General features: G+C 43.7%; 1 protein-coding gene across 3 annotated transcripts in view; it reads left to right on the top strand.

Moving 5' to 3' along the window:
* The window catches only part of USP43 (ubiquitin specific peptidase 43), a 97,135-nt gene that overhangs the window by 22,714 nt on the left and 58,360 nt on the right, over positions 1 to 16,061 (top strand). For all 3 annotated transcript variants that reach the window (XM_059048167.2, XM_059048164.2, XM_059048165.2), the window contains exons 4-9: positions 2,004 to 2,096; positions 4,047 to 4,182; positions 7,391 to 7,526; positions 9,039 to 9,174; positions 11,338 to 11,449; positions 14,838 to 14,941. In XM_059048167.2, coding sequence (XP_058904150.1) covers positions 2,004 to 2,096; positions 4,047 to 4,182; positions 7,391 to 7,526; positions 9,039 to 9,174; positions 11,338 to 11,449; positions 14,838 to 14,941 — 717 coding nt within the window. The remainder of the gene's footprint in view (positions 1 to 2,003; positions 2,097 to 4,046; positions 4,183 to 7,390; positions 7,527 to 9,038; positions 9,175 to 11,337; positions 11,450 to 14,837; positions 14,942 to 16,061) is intronic.

Here is a 16,061-nt window from a genome sequence, read left to right as displayed (position 1 = left end):
GACTCGGTCGACTGTGGTGTAGCTGCAAGAAAAATGCAGCCTCACTTAGTTTTAGTAGCTTTAAAGAAAAAAATGAATAAGTCAAAGAAAAAGATTCCTTCTCATTTGTTCACTTAAATATGAAACAGGGATGTGGAAATTTCCCAAGGACAGAAATACATGTTTCAGGGCCTATGTTACGCCACGGTACGTGATGGGTGAGGGGAGGAGAGGGGAGGGAGAGAAGCTGGGGTGGCCGAGGGGCCCCCACGGATGGCAGGTCCCCCTGCTGGTTGGAGCTTGATGTCTGATGCATTCTTTTTTACCAAAATATTGCTATGGTTTTCCCAGAGGGAAATTTACCAGAGAGTGATTGAACATTGAATACTCCGCTCCGTACTCTGTTCTGTTTTCTAAAATCATGGTTGGCATTCTATTAACTTGTATCCGGGAAAGCCTACTTGCTATCAGCAGAGCACTTAGAGTCGCCTGGGAGGAAACCCTGAAAACCTCAGGGGTTCTTGCTGGGCCCTGGCTTTTTCTATTTTTGTCTGCTCAATGGAAAACCAATCCAGCAGGACTGGTGCTTTCTGTCGAGATTCAGGGGCCTGTGGCGGAGTATTCTCCCCTGTTCCCAAGGAAATTCATGTAGATTTGAGGAGAAGGAATGTAGCATCCAGAAACCCCTTATATCTTGGAAGAATATGGAGCATTATATGATGAAGGAAATAAAATAAGAGCACCTGGGTGGAATATAAAACTTGCCTTTCCCTCTCAGAGATACATGCTAAATATGGGAGTGTTAAATTTCAAAGAGCTTAAAGAATATAAATAAACTATGTGGATCTACTTGTCCTAACGACTCTGAAGAAATGATGATGGGTATGGGCTCTGGAACCTGAGCCAGCTCTGCCACTTAAGAGCTGTGTGTCCTTGGGCAAGGGACTTAACCTCTCTGTGTTTCAGTTTTTTCTTCTGCAAAATGGGGATCATCCCGGTTATTATGGCTAGCGCACGGGTTAATCCATGCACAATGCCCAGTTTCTAGTAAATTCTTTCACCGTTCGCTGTTACTACTAGCTGCTGTTTTCTGAGCTTTGTTTCCTTTAGCCGGACAGTAAGGCAGGTGGATTGCATCAGTGGTTCTCCGCACGGCTGAACAGTAGAGTTACCTGGGGAGCTTTTAAAATTCTGATGACTGTGCCTGTCCTCTCCCTGCTTCCCTTGAAACAGAATCTCGAGGAGTGGGGCCTGGACATCTGCATTTGAAAAAAGCATCCCGTGTGATTCCGGGGCCCCGTGAGGCTGAGACCTTTGAGCTTGAAAGCTGGCACAGTATCGTTCTATTTGGAGGGGTTACAGCATCCCTTCCCATACTCAGTGCACTCATACGTGTGACTAAACTTTATCCTTTTTAAGAAATTGAGATGAGTCATATCACATAAAATTAACCATTTTAAGTGTGCAATTCAGCAGAATGTATACCTACCATGGTGTGCAGCCACCACTTTTTTTCTAGTTCCTAACCATTTTCGTCACCCCCAGAAGAAAACCTGGTAGCCATGAAGCCGTCACTCCCCAGGCCTCCCTCTTCTCAGCACCCGGCAACTGCCAATCTGCTTTCTGTCCCTATGGCTCTACCCGTTCTGCATATTTCATAGAATTGGAGTCATAAATATGTGGCCTTTGGTGCCTGGCTTCTTTTACTCACATGATGTTTTCGAGGTTCATTCATGAAACAAGTGTCAGGACCTCGTGGCTGAATAATAATGATTACGTGTCCGTAACACATTTTGTTGACCCGTTTACCCACCGATGGACACTTGAGTTGTATCCACCCTTTGACTATTGTGTACGATGCTACCATGAACGTCTGTGTACAAGGATTTGAATGCCTGCTTTCAGTTCTTTGCGGTGTAGATCTCGGAGTGGAATTGCAATGGTGGCTCTCTAATTAACTTTTGGAGGAACTGCCGAACTGTTCCGTGGGATTGAACTTTAACGTGTATCCTCCGCCCTCACAGATCTTCCTTGACCTGTCCCCACTGCCTGAAACAGAGCAACACCTTCGATCCTTTCCTCTGTGTGTCACTGCCCATCCCATTGCGACAGACGAGGTACGTGAGCATCACGCCCGTGAACTTGACCTTCCACCCTGGGGAACCTTTTGGGCTTGCAGCTGCATTTTCTCTTTTGCTTCTCAGCCAGGCTTTGCAGCTTGGGGACATTCAATGATTGAATGGGACAATTCACGTTGAAAGGTTACAGAGTCCCTTCTTTAGCCGAAGAAGGAATTATAAACATGCTCTTGTTTATCAGCCCTGTTGCCAGGCTTACGTCTTTGGCCATTTAGAAGCCGGCACTTGCCAGTTGGCACCACTCAATCAGACAGGGGCAAGCTGGAGAAAATCTGTCACCCTCTGCTTTCCCCTGCTCTATTTCCACATCCTTTTTCCTCTTAGTGAAGGTGTAGGAAAAGGTTTCTTTAAGGAGCAAAGAAAAAGGAAAAGGGTTGTTGGGAGATATGAGGGAAAAAAAGAAAAGAGGAGGCAGGGTTAGGTAGGAGGTGTGGTCACTGCAAAAGTAAGAAGCATGGAGTGCAGCATCCCAGAAGTCCAGGGCTTAGCAGTGACTGTGTTAAGGCAATGGCCAGTGTCAGTCTCATGGAATTTTAGCGAACTATATGGGGCGCCTTCACTGTCATGGAAGGTGGCATTTCTTCCCTGGGTTCCTCACCTGTGTAAAAACCATTCCTCTTGCCCTCTGTCTGTTGACATCCTCCATCTTTAGGACGCGGTGAAGACATGACGGCTTTGTAAAGCCTTTCCCGGCCACTTAATCCCCCTTTCTGCCCTGAATTCCTGTGCTGCTGATTGTCTATGCCACGGATATAACACCGGCTTATCCTGTCATCAGATGATGGCTACTGATGGATATGAGCTGTGCTACCTGGCCTGGTGCAGCATGGCACAGTGGTTAGGACCACTGACTCTGGGGCCAGACTGCCTGGGTTCAAGTCCCAGTCCTGCTAATTAGTTGTATGAATTAGCCAATTCCTGCAGTATACAGCAGAGGAAACAGGAGCTGGAGGGGTGAGCCCTGGTGTGCTGCTGGGGGCAGTAGGAAGTAGAACCAGAGAGAGTCCAGAGAGGTCGGGGGGCAGAGGGGCTGTACCCCATCACCAAGGGGGAAAGAACTTCAGGAGGAAAGGAGAGCCTCATCAGCAGTGTTGAGTTGTCCTGGAAGAAGAAGCTTGACTGCTCTACTTCTCAGACTTCGAAGTTTCTTTTTGCTTAAGATGATCTATTTAACAGACAGAACCTTGAGGCTGTATAGATCTGTACAGATGGTCCCTGACTTAACGATGGTTTGGTATACGATATTTTGACTTTACGATGGTACGAAAGTGATACGCATTCAGTAGAAACGGTGCTTCACGTTTTGAATTTTGATCTTTTCCCAGATGATCAGTATGAGGTATGGTCCTCTCTTGTGAGGCTGGGCAGGGGAAGCGCCACAGCTCCCAGTCCAGCCTGGTGATCACAAGGGCAAACAACCAATACACTTACAATCACTGTTTTTCACTTTCCGTATAGTATTCAATAAATTACATGAGCGATTCAACGCTTTATTAGCACGGAAGCTTTGTGTTAGATGATTTGACCCAACTGTAGGCTAATGTAAGTGTTCTGAGCATGTTCAAGGTAGGCGGGGCTAAACTGCGATGTTCGGTAGTTTCGTTTGATTCAATGTATTTTCGGTTTAAGATGTTTTCAATTTACAGTGAATGGGTTTATCGGGATATAATCCCATCATAAGTTGAGGAGGGTCTGTATTGTGATTCTTAATCAAATATCTTTTATTTTTAACTTGCTGGAAAAGTACACTCAGCTGAGACCCTTGGAGGTTTGGCTCTCCACTGCCACCTGGTGACAGCATACCTAAAGGACAATGACCCGACCAGGAAGCAGAGATTTGCCTAAGTGCTGAACTTGATCCATTTTCAGGGACGGTGGCAAGAATCCGTGTCAGTCCTTTAAGGATGTGGCCTCCTTCCTATTTTCCAGATTCTTGAGCGTCACCTTGGTCTTCCCCTCTAAGAGCCAGCGGTTCCTGCGGGTTGGCCTGGCCGTGCCAATCCTCAGCACGGTGGCAGCCCTGAGGAAGATGGTTGCAGAGGAAGGTGGCATCCCTGTGGATGAGGTGTGATGGGGCCTGGTGATGGGATTATGGATGCTAACTGGGCCGGCTGTCTAGGGTGTTTAGGTTAATTTCTGGCTCCCGGTGACTCCTGAGTTTCTGTTTGATTAATAGTCCCTGGTGTCTGTGCTGACAGGGCCTTGACCTCTCCCTGCATTTTCACAGAATAACCAGAAAAGGATACCACCTTTGTCTTCCAAGAAGGTGATGATGATTACGATCATCATCATTTCAACAATAGCTGACTCTCAGTGGAGCTTACTAAGTGCTGAGTACCATTCTATGAACTTTATAGCTAATTTCCTCCTCACCGCCATCCTGTGAGGTAGATATTACAATTGTCCGCATTTTAGCAGCAGGCACTGAGAAGTTGAGTGACTTGCCCAAGGTCACACAGCTGGTAAGTGGCTGGGCCAGGATTTGAAATCAAACGCAGATGGTTTGATTTCACAACCGCTATTCTATACTTTCACTCCCGAGAATATAAGCCAGGAGACTGAAGGGACAATAAATGAGATATAAGGAACTACCGAAGGAACTTGTGGTATGCATATGAGAGAGGGAAGAGAGTGGGATGGACATGCTCCAATTTTTTTTGGGGGGGGGGTGTCTTGGTAAAGAGTTTGGATTCACTTGACTTTGGAGGGTAGACTTCTAACAGGGACCCTCATGAAAGCACAGGGTGGAAGTGATGGTGGTGAAAAGCAGTGCAGTGTGATGAGACGGGCTCGCAGTGGGGGTCTAATTGTGATTCAGTCCCTTCTAGTTTCCTGACCTTGGGCAAAGCAATTGGTTCTCTGTTTCTTTAACTGTAAAATGGCAATTTGACACTTCCCTGGTGACCTCGTGGGGATTGTTTTCTAATTAAAGAGTATTTTTAACCTTTTGGTTAAGGAATAACATAGGTACAAGAAAGTGTCCATGTCTTAGGGTTATAACTTGAATTTTTGCATGCGTGTACATACGTGTAACCACCATGATTATGGAGGCTTTCCATCACCCCAGTGGACTCCTTCCTGCCCCCACCCAGTCAACCCCTCTGGCCTCTCTGACCATTTTAATGAGGATCTCAACTGGGGATAAAAAAAATGTGTGTATCTTGCTTTGTAAACCCAAAGTGCTATATGGGAATCTATAGTGAGGGAGAGAGTGGGACAGTGGGTGAGAGAGAGTCTTGGGGGAAAAAATAGCAGTAATAAAAGATCAAAAGGGGAGAAGTCTAAGAGAGGTAGAGTTTGAAACTTTAAGAGAGTAAAAGGACTGTCAGGAATTTAAAAGGCATGATGGGGACTTCCCTGGTGGTGCAGTGGTTAAGAATCCACCTACCAATGCAGGGGACATGGGTTTGAGCCCTGGTCCAGGAAGATCCCACATGCCATGGAGCAGCTAAGCCCGGGTGCCACAACTACTGAGCCTGTGCTTCAAAACCCCCAAGCCACAACTGCTGAGCCTGCGTGTCACAACTACTGAAGCCTGTGTGCCTAGAGCCCATGCTCTGCAATAAGAGAAGCCACCACAATGAGAAGCCCATGCACCGCAACAAGGAGTAGACCCCGCTTGCCGCAACTAGAGAAAGCCCGTGCGCAGCAACGAAGACCCAACACAGCCAAAAATAAATTAAAAAAAAAAAAGAAAGACTTATAGGGGACTTCCCCGGTGGCACAGTGGTTAAGAATCCACCTGCCAATGCAGGGGACACGGGTTCGATCCCTGGTCCAGAAAGATCCCACATGCTGTGGAGGAACTAAGCCTGTGCGCCACAACTACTGAGCGTGCGCTCCAGAGCCCGCCAGCCGCAACTACTGAAGTCTGCACCCTAGAGCCCGTGCTCCGCAACAAGAGAAGCCACCGCAATGAGAAGTCTGCGCACCGCAATGAAGAGTAGCCCCCACTCACCACAACTAGAGAAAGCCTGTGCGCAGCAACAAAGACCCAACGCAGCCAAAAATAAATAAATAATATTTTTTAAAATAAAGACTTATAAATAAATAAATAAATAAAAGCCATGATGTGTTTGTTCAGGGAGACAGGAGTCACTTGGGATTCCAAAGTCCACAGGTGGGCATTTTGATTGGAACTAAAAATCTATTGTGATATTTTGTTTTAACCGGAAAGTTTATTCCATCAGTGATCATGGACAAGTTTGGATTTATTTATATCATCTTATTTTATGCTTTCTATTTACCCTGCTTTTCCTTTGTTTCTTTTTTCTCTCCTTTATTGCTTCTTTTGGATGGAGCAATTTTTCTTTATTTCATCTTTTCTGGTTTGGGACATGTACATTATATTTCTATGCTCTTACTGGTTATCATTAAAATGTCAACATGCATAACTAAGTCTTATGTTAATCTTCCCAAACAACACAATTTATGCTTTAATTTCCCTTATACCTTTTTGATTTAGATATTATTGTAGATGGATGTTGTCATCCAGTGTTTGAATCCCTCCTCCCTTTTCTCACAGGTTATAGTAGTAGTAATAATTGTTATCATTAGAGGTTTATATAGTCAATATGTATTTACACTTACCAATGTTTACCATTTCTTTGCTTCATCATTTCTTCTTGCAATTCAAGTTTTCCTTCTGAGGTCAGTTTGTTTGTTTTAACCCTGACATGTATCTTTTGTATCTTTTACAAGAGAATTTCTCAGCCAGTGTGCCTTGAATGTGTTATGGGTGCTGACTTGTTGGTTCCTTCAGCCCTTGAGGGGACAGAGTTGAGTCTTGGGAAGACAGGAACCTCAAGGCAGTCACTCCTCTCATCCACTACAAAACTAGCTTCTTCTGCTCACCTCAGTGTTCCATGAAAATATTTTCCACATATGATATAGCATGAAAAAAGTTGGCAATACTATTTAAGAGTTCTTTGAGTGGAGTTCTGTTAGGGATAAGCACTCTCACTTTGCTTATCTGAAGTGGCTTCATTTTAGGCTTATTCTTGCACGATAGTTTAGCTGGGTATAAAACTTTAGATTTTCAATTTTCTTCTCCCTACTCTTCCTTCAGCACTTTGATATTCTATCGTTGCAGTTGAGATGTCTGTGGTCAATCTAATTCTTACACCTACTGTGTTTTATTACTAAAAATAAGTAACCACTTAGGAAGAAGGAAAAGGTAAAAGAGAGGTTTCAGACTATCAGTTACTTTTAGACTGCTTCTTTGTTAAGTTCCCTTTGAGAAACTAGAGGGAAAGTGATCCTCCTCATTCCAGGTGATCTTGGTTGAACTTCATCCCAGTGGACTCCAGCGGTCTTTCTTTGATGAAGAGGACTTGAATACTATTGCAGAGGGAGATAATGTGTATGCCTTCCAAGCCCCTCCATCACCTGGCCAGGAGATGCTCTCAGGTACAAGAGTGCTTTGCATAATTTTATTTGGATATTATGAGTTATAGGTTTGAGAGGATACTCATTGGGTGTTAAGGCATAAGACACTTAATTTTAGTACTTAGAAATATCAGGCTTATTTTCTCCGATATTTGTTGTACAGATAGTTGACTATATAAAAGTTAATCAACTAAGACAGGGGTTCTTGAAACCTTAGTATCAGAGTCACCTGGAGGTCTTGTTTAAACAGATTTCCGAGCCCTACTCACAGTATTTTTGACTCCGTAGGCCAGGGGTGGGGCCTGAGAAATTACATGTCTAGCAAGTTCCCAGGTTATGCTGATGCCGCTGGTCCTGGGACCACATTTTGAGAACCACTATTCAGAACAGGTGCTGGGGTAATCTTTGTCTTCAGGACTCTTATGGTTCAAGGTCAGTGCTTGAAGTAAAACTGTTACAAACTGGAGCATAGATGACCAAAGAGATTATTAACTGACTTTTTGTTAACAGTCCCACTTCCCTATGTTAACTTTTCCTAAACTTTGGTTAGGCAAAGATGGTCAGTTTCTGACAGCCTTTCATTGTAGGTCAGTATCCATTTTGGTCCAATTAGCCAGTCAGTAAGGCTCATATTTAGAGGACCTTGTGCCAGTGTTACACACATACCCCAGATGAATCCTATGCCCTGGACCATATCCTCGGCCAGCCTAGGTGGCAGGCAGGCTGTGGGAACGAAGTGTCTGCAGTTGCTCTGAGTCAACAGAGAGACTCTGGGCCTGGAACAGGACATTGACAGGCCCTGATTATGTGATAACTCAGTGAAATAGCCCTCATTTCAAACTCAATCCCAGGACACATCTGTGCCTTAAAAGTAAAATTTCAGAGCTGATTGGAAATTGAGGATGGTCCAATTCCTCTACTTCCTCAACAATAAGGATTCTTACCTTCTCTCTGTACCCCTACATTGGCATTCTAAGAGAGCGGATACTCTACAGCTCTCTGATCAAAGCATACAAGCAACCAGAATCATTTTGGTGTGTTTTTCAGATTGGCTTTGAAAAGTGTTAATTAAAATCCCTGCCTACACTTTAAAATTGGCTGACCACAATAGCAGATTCACTACCATGTATATCATCTTATGCCAGGTGCCTGGGGGAACAAGTGCCATGAACCTTAATATCACTTCCCCTGAAGCCCTCCAGTGTCTCCCAAGGGTGGTTAATGGATGATCAAAGAGAAGAGGGACTAGAAACCGGGGTTCTGACCCAGCGCAGCAGCTCCTTTAAGAACACAAATGTAGGGCTTCCCTGGTGGCGCAGTGGTTGGGGGTCCGCCTGCCGATTCAGGGCACATGGGTTCGTGCCCCGGTCCGGGAAGATCCCACATGCCACGGAGCAGCTGGGCCCGTGAGCCATGGCCGCTGCGCCTGCGCGTCCGGAGCCTGTGCTCCGCAACGGGAGAGGCCACGGCAGTGAGAGGCCCGCGTACCGCAAAAAAACCCCACAAAACCCACAAATGTAATTCTCCCTTCAGCTCGTCCATCTGGTCTACCCATCTCCCCACGCTTGGCAGCCCGCGAGGGTCAGCAATTATCCCTGCCCGTTCACAGTGAGACCACGGTGCTAATCCTCTTCTGTAATTTGGTGGGCTCAGGGCAGCAGGCCAGCAGGTATGTTAAACTTCATCCTTCTTTTACATGATGTCTGGGTTGTGTCAACATGTACTTGGAATTTGCGCTAGAATAACTCTAATTTGAAAAAAATTAAATATCCATTCTCAAAGTTGATCAACAAGGAGTAGGGGGTAAGGTACTTCCTGATCAAGAGGATCAGAAATACCTGCCTTAAGCAGATGGCTAACATTGTCCTTGACAATTGAGCATCGGAGGTTTCCCTGTTGGTTTTAGGAACAATGATTTTTGCTCTCACCATTATTTTATACTGTGTTGTAAGGTCTAGGCAGTGCAGTAAGACAAAGGAAAAAGAAACTGGCTATTGGAAAGAGCAGGTAAAATGACCACTATTTGCAAGTTATATTATTTTCTATCCAGAAAACCAAGAACTTGAAAGTAATTAGAACTAATGAAAGAGTTCAGGAAAGTGACTGGTTGCATAACAAATATACAAAACCAGATAGTTTTCTTATAGAATGCAAATAAAATGTTTAAAAGATATTACTCCAATGCAAAAATTTTAGATGGATAAAATGTTTGTAAAATTTATCTGGAAGAACAAACTCATAAGAGTAGCCAGAAAATATTGGGGGCAGGAGAAAGAAGGAAGAGGGATTGTTCTAGTAAAACAGAATAAAGTTTTAATTATTAAAATACTGTGATATAGGTGGAAGAATATACACTTAAATCAATGACACAGAACAGGTCAAGTGTACTTCAGTATTTGTTATATGATAAAAATGTTGTATTTCATATTAGTAAGGAGTGAATGAATTATTTAATACTAAGCCTGGGCTAACTGATATTTTGCTTTCTTTTTATTTTAAATAATCAATTTTTTTACTCCCGTCATAAGTTCACATGTATAAATTGATTGGAGAGGTAATTACAGAAAAGGAAACCATAAAATAGCTTGAAGGTAATATAGGGGAATATTTATATCTTTGAGTTGGGGGCTGTTTTAACACCTAAGGCAGGAGGCTATCAAGGAAAAGTCTAATGTTTTAAATACATTTAAAATGCTAAGCTAAAAGCAAATTTGAAAGGCAAAGCACAAACGAAGAAAAATATTTACATCATGTGACAGCTGAAGGATGCATATCCGTCATATAAAACCTAGCTCTCAGATTAGGGAGAGAAATAGAATTCCTTTAGTAAAATGAGCCACAGAGATGAACATTAATTCACGGAAGAAATACAGGCATAGGTTAAAATATTCAGCTTCATTAGTAGTAGTAGAAATTCTGATGGCAATAGCAATGCTATACTTATCCTTTCAGACTATTAAAAAACTTTAAAAAGTGGATAATACTCATTCTGGGCAAGTGTCAAGAGAATGGGGCACATGCTTCGCAGGTAAATTGCTGTGGCTTTTCTAGGGGGCAGGTTGGAAATAAATAGCTTTGGTCTTACTTCCACTTCTGGAACTTAATCCCAAAGAAACAGTTAGTCATGTGCACCCAAAGTCTTCGGCAAAAGAACATGTATATTTCCTGCCATGAGCAAGCATTGCTTAAATACAAAATTGGAAACAACCCAAATGCCTAGGAATAGAGGATAAAGTAAACAAACCCATCTGTCTATTCAACAACGGATGCCCAGTGCCCTTGCCCATCCAGATGCACCAGCTCGTACTTGTGCTGTATTTTCGCAAAGTTAATTCAACAGTACCACATTCTTACCCCATTGGATCTTCACGCAGCCTTACCGGTGGGGACAGAGAGCAGTCAAAGGTCAGTGATTTGTCCAGAGGCACCCAGGGCAGAGCTGGAATTAACAGCAGGCAGCCTGCCTGGGCACCACAAGCTCACTGCCGCGTGCTCGTCGGATCGGGACATGGAAAACATTCCCAGCTGCGAGACTACTCCTGATACGCAAAGCCATCGATGTGTCCACTGGGCTTATCTCTGCCTGGCTTTCCTCTGGGCCCTGTGTTCTCGTAGTCTGCTCTTTCTCTGGGGAAGAGGGTTTCCCAGCCACCTCTCTATACTGCCATGTCTCCATTCGTAACGAGGGTCTCAGACGGGCAATTTTGTATTGTGTTCTGTGCTCAACTCTTATCCAGTTGAGAGAGACCAATGAGTAGAGCCAGTGCTCTTGACTGTTGGGTATTGCTGGTTTTTCTTTTGCCGAAATAACCTCATTTCCTTGGATTTCCAGGTTTGGGCCACCTTTCCTGATTAGGGAAGACAGAGCCATTTCATGGGTCCAGCTCCATCAGTGCATTCTCAGCAAGGTCCGCTATCTCATGAAGAGCGAGGCTCCCATACAGGTCAGTGTGTGTGTGTGTGTGTGTGTGTGTGTGTGTGTGTGTGTGTGTGTGTGTGTGTGTGTGTGTGTGTGTGTTGTCAGGGGGTGGGGGGTTGAGAGAGGGGTGTAGGAGTCTAGTGGTAGCTCAGGAGAGACAAGCATTTGCTGTCAATGACTGTTCATACTGTCGTATCAAACAACTTTGATTTCTATGCGAGAAAAGAACCGTTTTATGGTCCGTGCTGTTTCTCTCTTTGTGGCATTACAAAATACCTTTCATGGACGGAGCTTTTGCTCGTGAAATCTTTCAAAACATCATTGGAAGAAAGAATGGGGTCTACATCATTCATCTCAGTTTTGTATATTTATGGCTTCCCATAGTTCTTCTTGGAGGGGAGCTTATTGTAATAAACTGTAACTTATACATTTGGATCAAAAATTTCAAGGGACTTGAGGTATAACTTCTGTGGAAAATTAAAATCGATGTTTATGTCCAAATATGAAAACCTAGGTATTAAAACAATTTTGTCCAGTTTTCGAAAAACAGCTTAAAAACTCAAGGGGAAACACCTTTTTTGCCTTGCTCATTTATTTATTCTCAGACTGGTAGTTTCCAAATAAAAACAACAAATTCTAAAAGCATTCCTCTCAGCCCTGATAGTATCAGAAACTGTTCTGATGGCTGCTTGGCATAGAAGACTTTAACATGTTTAGGGAAATGTCAGTAGCCTCAGAATTTTGTTTTCCCCCAACTACTCTCTAAGTAAGAACTTTTCATTTGGGGGATGTACCAAACATTTCAGAGGGACTTCTGCATAGTTCTTCATAATTCACATGCCTTCCTGCTTAGGGAAAACCGTACATCTGATTCGGGATTTACGCGAAATACCAGTTTGTTTAAGACCTTTTCTCCATTTGTACCAAATCTTGATCTCCAAAGGATTTTTGCTTCATGAGCTGCCCAGGAGATCTGCCCTGGTGCCCAAATTAGAAACTCGAACTTCTCCCCAAGTAGGTCAGAATACCTAGTAATAGCTTTTGCTTTCCCCAAACCCTGTGCTCCTGGCTGTTGAGAGTGGATGAAACGGCTTTCATGCAGACGTTGAACTCAGCTGTTCTTATTCTCCCCCTGGCCTCCCATGTGCTTTTGCCTCTGCATCTCTCCAGTCATTTCAATTTTAGAGACCGATGAAGCAGTCAGTGTGGCCTGCAAAATTCTAATACAGGCAGCCTCCAACTCAGCTATGGGATGCTTGTCCATAGAGACCTTGCCAGATGTGTGGATGCCCATGGTTTTATGTAAGAATAATGTGTTCTAAGCGGTTGTGAGGCTCCCAGGCTAGCTCACCCATCTAACCCATAGGCTTTTATATTTTGGTTTTTGTTGTTGTTGTTTTGGCCGCTCTGCGTGGCTTGCAGCCTCTTAGTTCCCTGACCAGGGATCGAACCCTGGCCGCAGCAGTGAAAGCGCCGAGGCCTAACCGCCTGACCGCCAGGGAATTCCCAAGGCTTTTATATTTTGAAGAGTTTGAACAGATTTGGAAAAGAATTGGTAATAATTTGGAAAGAATCCTGTCAGCCTTCTCAACACTGAACCAAAGAGATTAAAGGCAGTGAACGTATACTGAAGGTCCCAAAGTGAATTTCCCTAGCCAAGAATAAAGGACAGGAAAATGTCTCTTACAAAAATGACCCATTTGCTGGATGGGATTAATTTGCATGAATTATGAAGTAAAGAGATTGATCATTGCCTAGGAATTGTTCTGGTTCCTTTGTAAATGTTCTTTGTGGGCAGGCAGAGCAAGCTGTTTCCGTGCAGTGTAGATGCCTTATTACGTTGCCATCCAAACAGCAAGGCTCCATGAGGGGTGCCAGGGAAAAGAGCTTCCCCCCCCCTCCAGATTTAACTAACTTCTCCTTGGGAAGTACACCCTCGCATGGGCAGCCCTGAATCCAAGCCCCTGAAGTCAGCTTCCTTCCAGCATCAGTTTTGTGTTTGTTGAAGCGGCAGGTCAGCTAGAGTGTAGGTATATAGTCCAGTGAGGCGTCCACACTCCCCAAATGTCACACGTACTGCGCTCCCCCCATCAGCTGCCACAGCCCAGGAGTCAGCTCGCAGCTCCCTGACTGAGTATGTTTTGGGTCACACTGTCTTTGCCCCATTCCTATTTCTTTGAATTACAGTGTCTTCCCTCTCTTCTCCTGCCTGAATTCAGCCTACATTTCATCAGTGTTTTTTTTTTTTTTTTTTTTTTAATCAGTGTTTTTTAAGTAGAGATTTCTGCCACTTATCGTTGCCAGAGTTTGCAAGAACATTTCATTTTTTTCTAGTCGTGGCCAAGGTCATCAGTGACAGTTTTAAGAACTGTATTTCCATTGCTTGAAGAGACCATTGTATTTTTTTTTTTTAGACATTGTGGTAAAATGTATGTAATGTGTATTGTATCCGTTCACAAATGTGCATTAATTATATTCACCATGCTGCATAACCATCACCACTATGCTCCCCAGATTTTTCACCATACCCACACAAATTATACCCATTAAATAACAACGCCCCGTTGCCCCAACCCCTAGCCCGTGAGAACCTCCATTCTACTTTCTGTCTCTATGAATTTGGCTACTCTAGGGACCTCATATAAACAGATTCATAAAATATTTGCCCTCCTGTGTCTGGCTTATTTCACTAAGCAAAATATTTTCAAGGTCCATGCATGTTGTAGCATGCATCTGAATTTTCTTCCTTTTGAAGCTTGAGTAATATTCCATTGTGCGCATATAACCACATTTTGTTTATCCATCCATCTGCTGATGGATACTTGGGTTGCTTCTACCTGTTGACTATTGTGAATAAGGCTGTTTAAGGCTCACTTCAATTTCAGAAAAGTTAAAATATGAAAAAAGTGTCCATCTTAGAATAACAACATAGGTGGCATTTCTTTGATGCAGCTTATTTCGACATGTATAAATACTTATTTAGCATGTGAGACGTAACATGTACACTAACTTGCTTTTAGATAATTGCCTCATTTTGGTAATCTGGTGATGATAATAATCATCTTAATAAAGTAGATTAGCTGTTAATAATTAATGAACAGCATTGGTTTAATTCCCCATGAACTGTGCCAACATTTGCTGCAATTAAACCTGTGTTATTTTAAATCACCGTGTTCCTTGTTTTGGAGAATTTAACGTGTTACACGGTATCAGATCACTATGTGAAAAGGTATAGGGCGTATCTTCTAAAAAAACTGAAGCCTTTATATCTCTGGATTTGGAATAATTATTAAGGGCATATTCAAAATACACTATAAGCCAAAGGTCACATTTTTTGAGTAACTTCTTCGCACTTAAGTGTCTGATTCATACCCACATGTGGGATAACCTGCTTTCTGTTCTCGGCCTGGCAGAACCTGATCCCCCTGTTCTCCATCCGGGTTGTGGGGCTGTCCCTGGCCTGCAGCTACTTGTCCCCAAAGGACAGCCAGCCCCTCTATCACTGGGCAGTTGACAGGTAAGGGAATGTTCCAGACATGGTAAGAGAATGGTCTTCAGCACCAGCGCCGGCATTAGGTCCTTATACACATTCTGTGCTTTCAACCCTCATGTCTAGAGCCGGACCGACGGCCACTTCAGAGATGGGGAGACGCTGAGGTTCCCAATGATTAGTGAACTTACGCATTCACGCAGCTGGTTAAGGACTGTGTACTTCCGTGAGCTCAAAACCTGTTTTTGAATCATCTTGGTGACAGTTAGGGACGTGTGTGACATCTCCACTTTTTTCTTGCAGTACGTTCAAAACCTTCTTTTAGGTGCAGACCCTCCTGTCTGTCACTTGTATATATGCGTCTTGGTTGTTGTTGTTTTTTTTTTTTTTTTTAAACATCTTTATTGGAGTATAACTGTTTTACAATAGTGTGTTAGTTTTTCCTTTACAACAAAGTGAATCAGTTATACATATACATATGTTCCCAAATCTCTTGCATCACCCTCTCTCCCACCCTCCCTATCCCACCCCTCTAGGTGGTCACAAAGCACAGAGGTGGTCTCCCTGTGCTATGCGGCAGCTTCCCACTAGCTATCTAATTTACATTTGATAGTGTATATATGTCCCTGCCACTCTCTCACTTCGTCACAGCTTACCCTTCCCCCTCCCCATATCCTCAAGTCCATGCTCTAGTAAGTCTGTGTTTTATTCCCGTCCTACCACTAATCTCTTCATGACATTTTTTTTTTTTCCTTAGAGTCCATATATATGTGTTAGCATACGGTTTGGTTGTTGTTTTTTTTTTTTTTTTTTTTTTTTGGCCACGCCACGCGGCTTGCAGGATCTTAGTTCCCTGACCAGGGATCGAACCCATGCCCCATGCAGTGGGAAGCATATGGAGCCCTAACCACTGGACCGCCAGGGAAGTCCCCATATGTGTCTTGTTGATTTCACATCTTCCACTCTCTCCTTGTCCTGTCTGTTCCGCATTAAGGCCAGACAGCCTCTTCTGAAATGGGCTGAGCCCAAGCAGCTGGAAAGAGCGATGGGTTGATTCACACTGAGATTTTCTGGGTATGGGAGGGTCTGGAAGGGGAAGACCTTTTAGGTCGTGGAGGTGGACTGGAAGGTGCTCCTTTCACTGTGC

The sequence above is a fragment of the Kogia breviceps genome, chromosome 19 (assembly GCF_026419965.1).
Source record: "Kogia breviceps isolate mKogBre1 chromosome 19, mKogBre1 haplotype 1, whole genome shotgun sequence".
In the NCBI taxonomy this organism is placed as follows: domain Eukaryota; kingdom Metazoa; phylum Chordata; class Mammalia; order Artiodactyla; family Physeteridae; genus Kogia; species Kogia breviceps.
The sequence above is the reverse complement of the archived record's forward strand: the minus strand, read 5'-3'. Positions and strand labels throughout refer to the sequence as shown.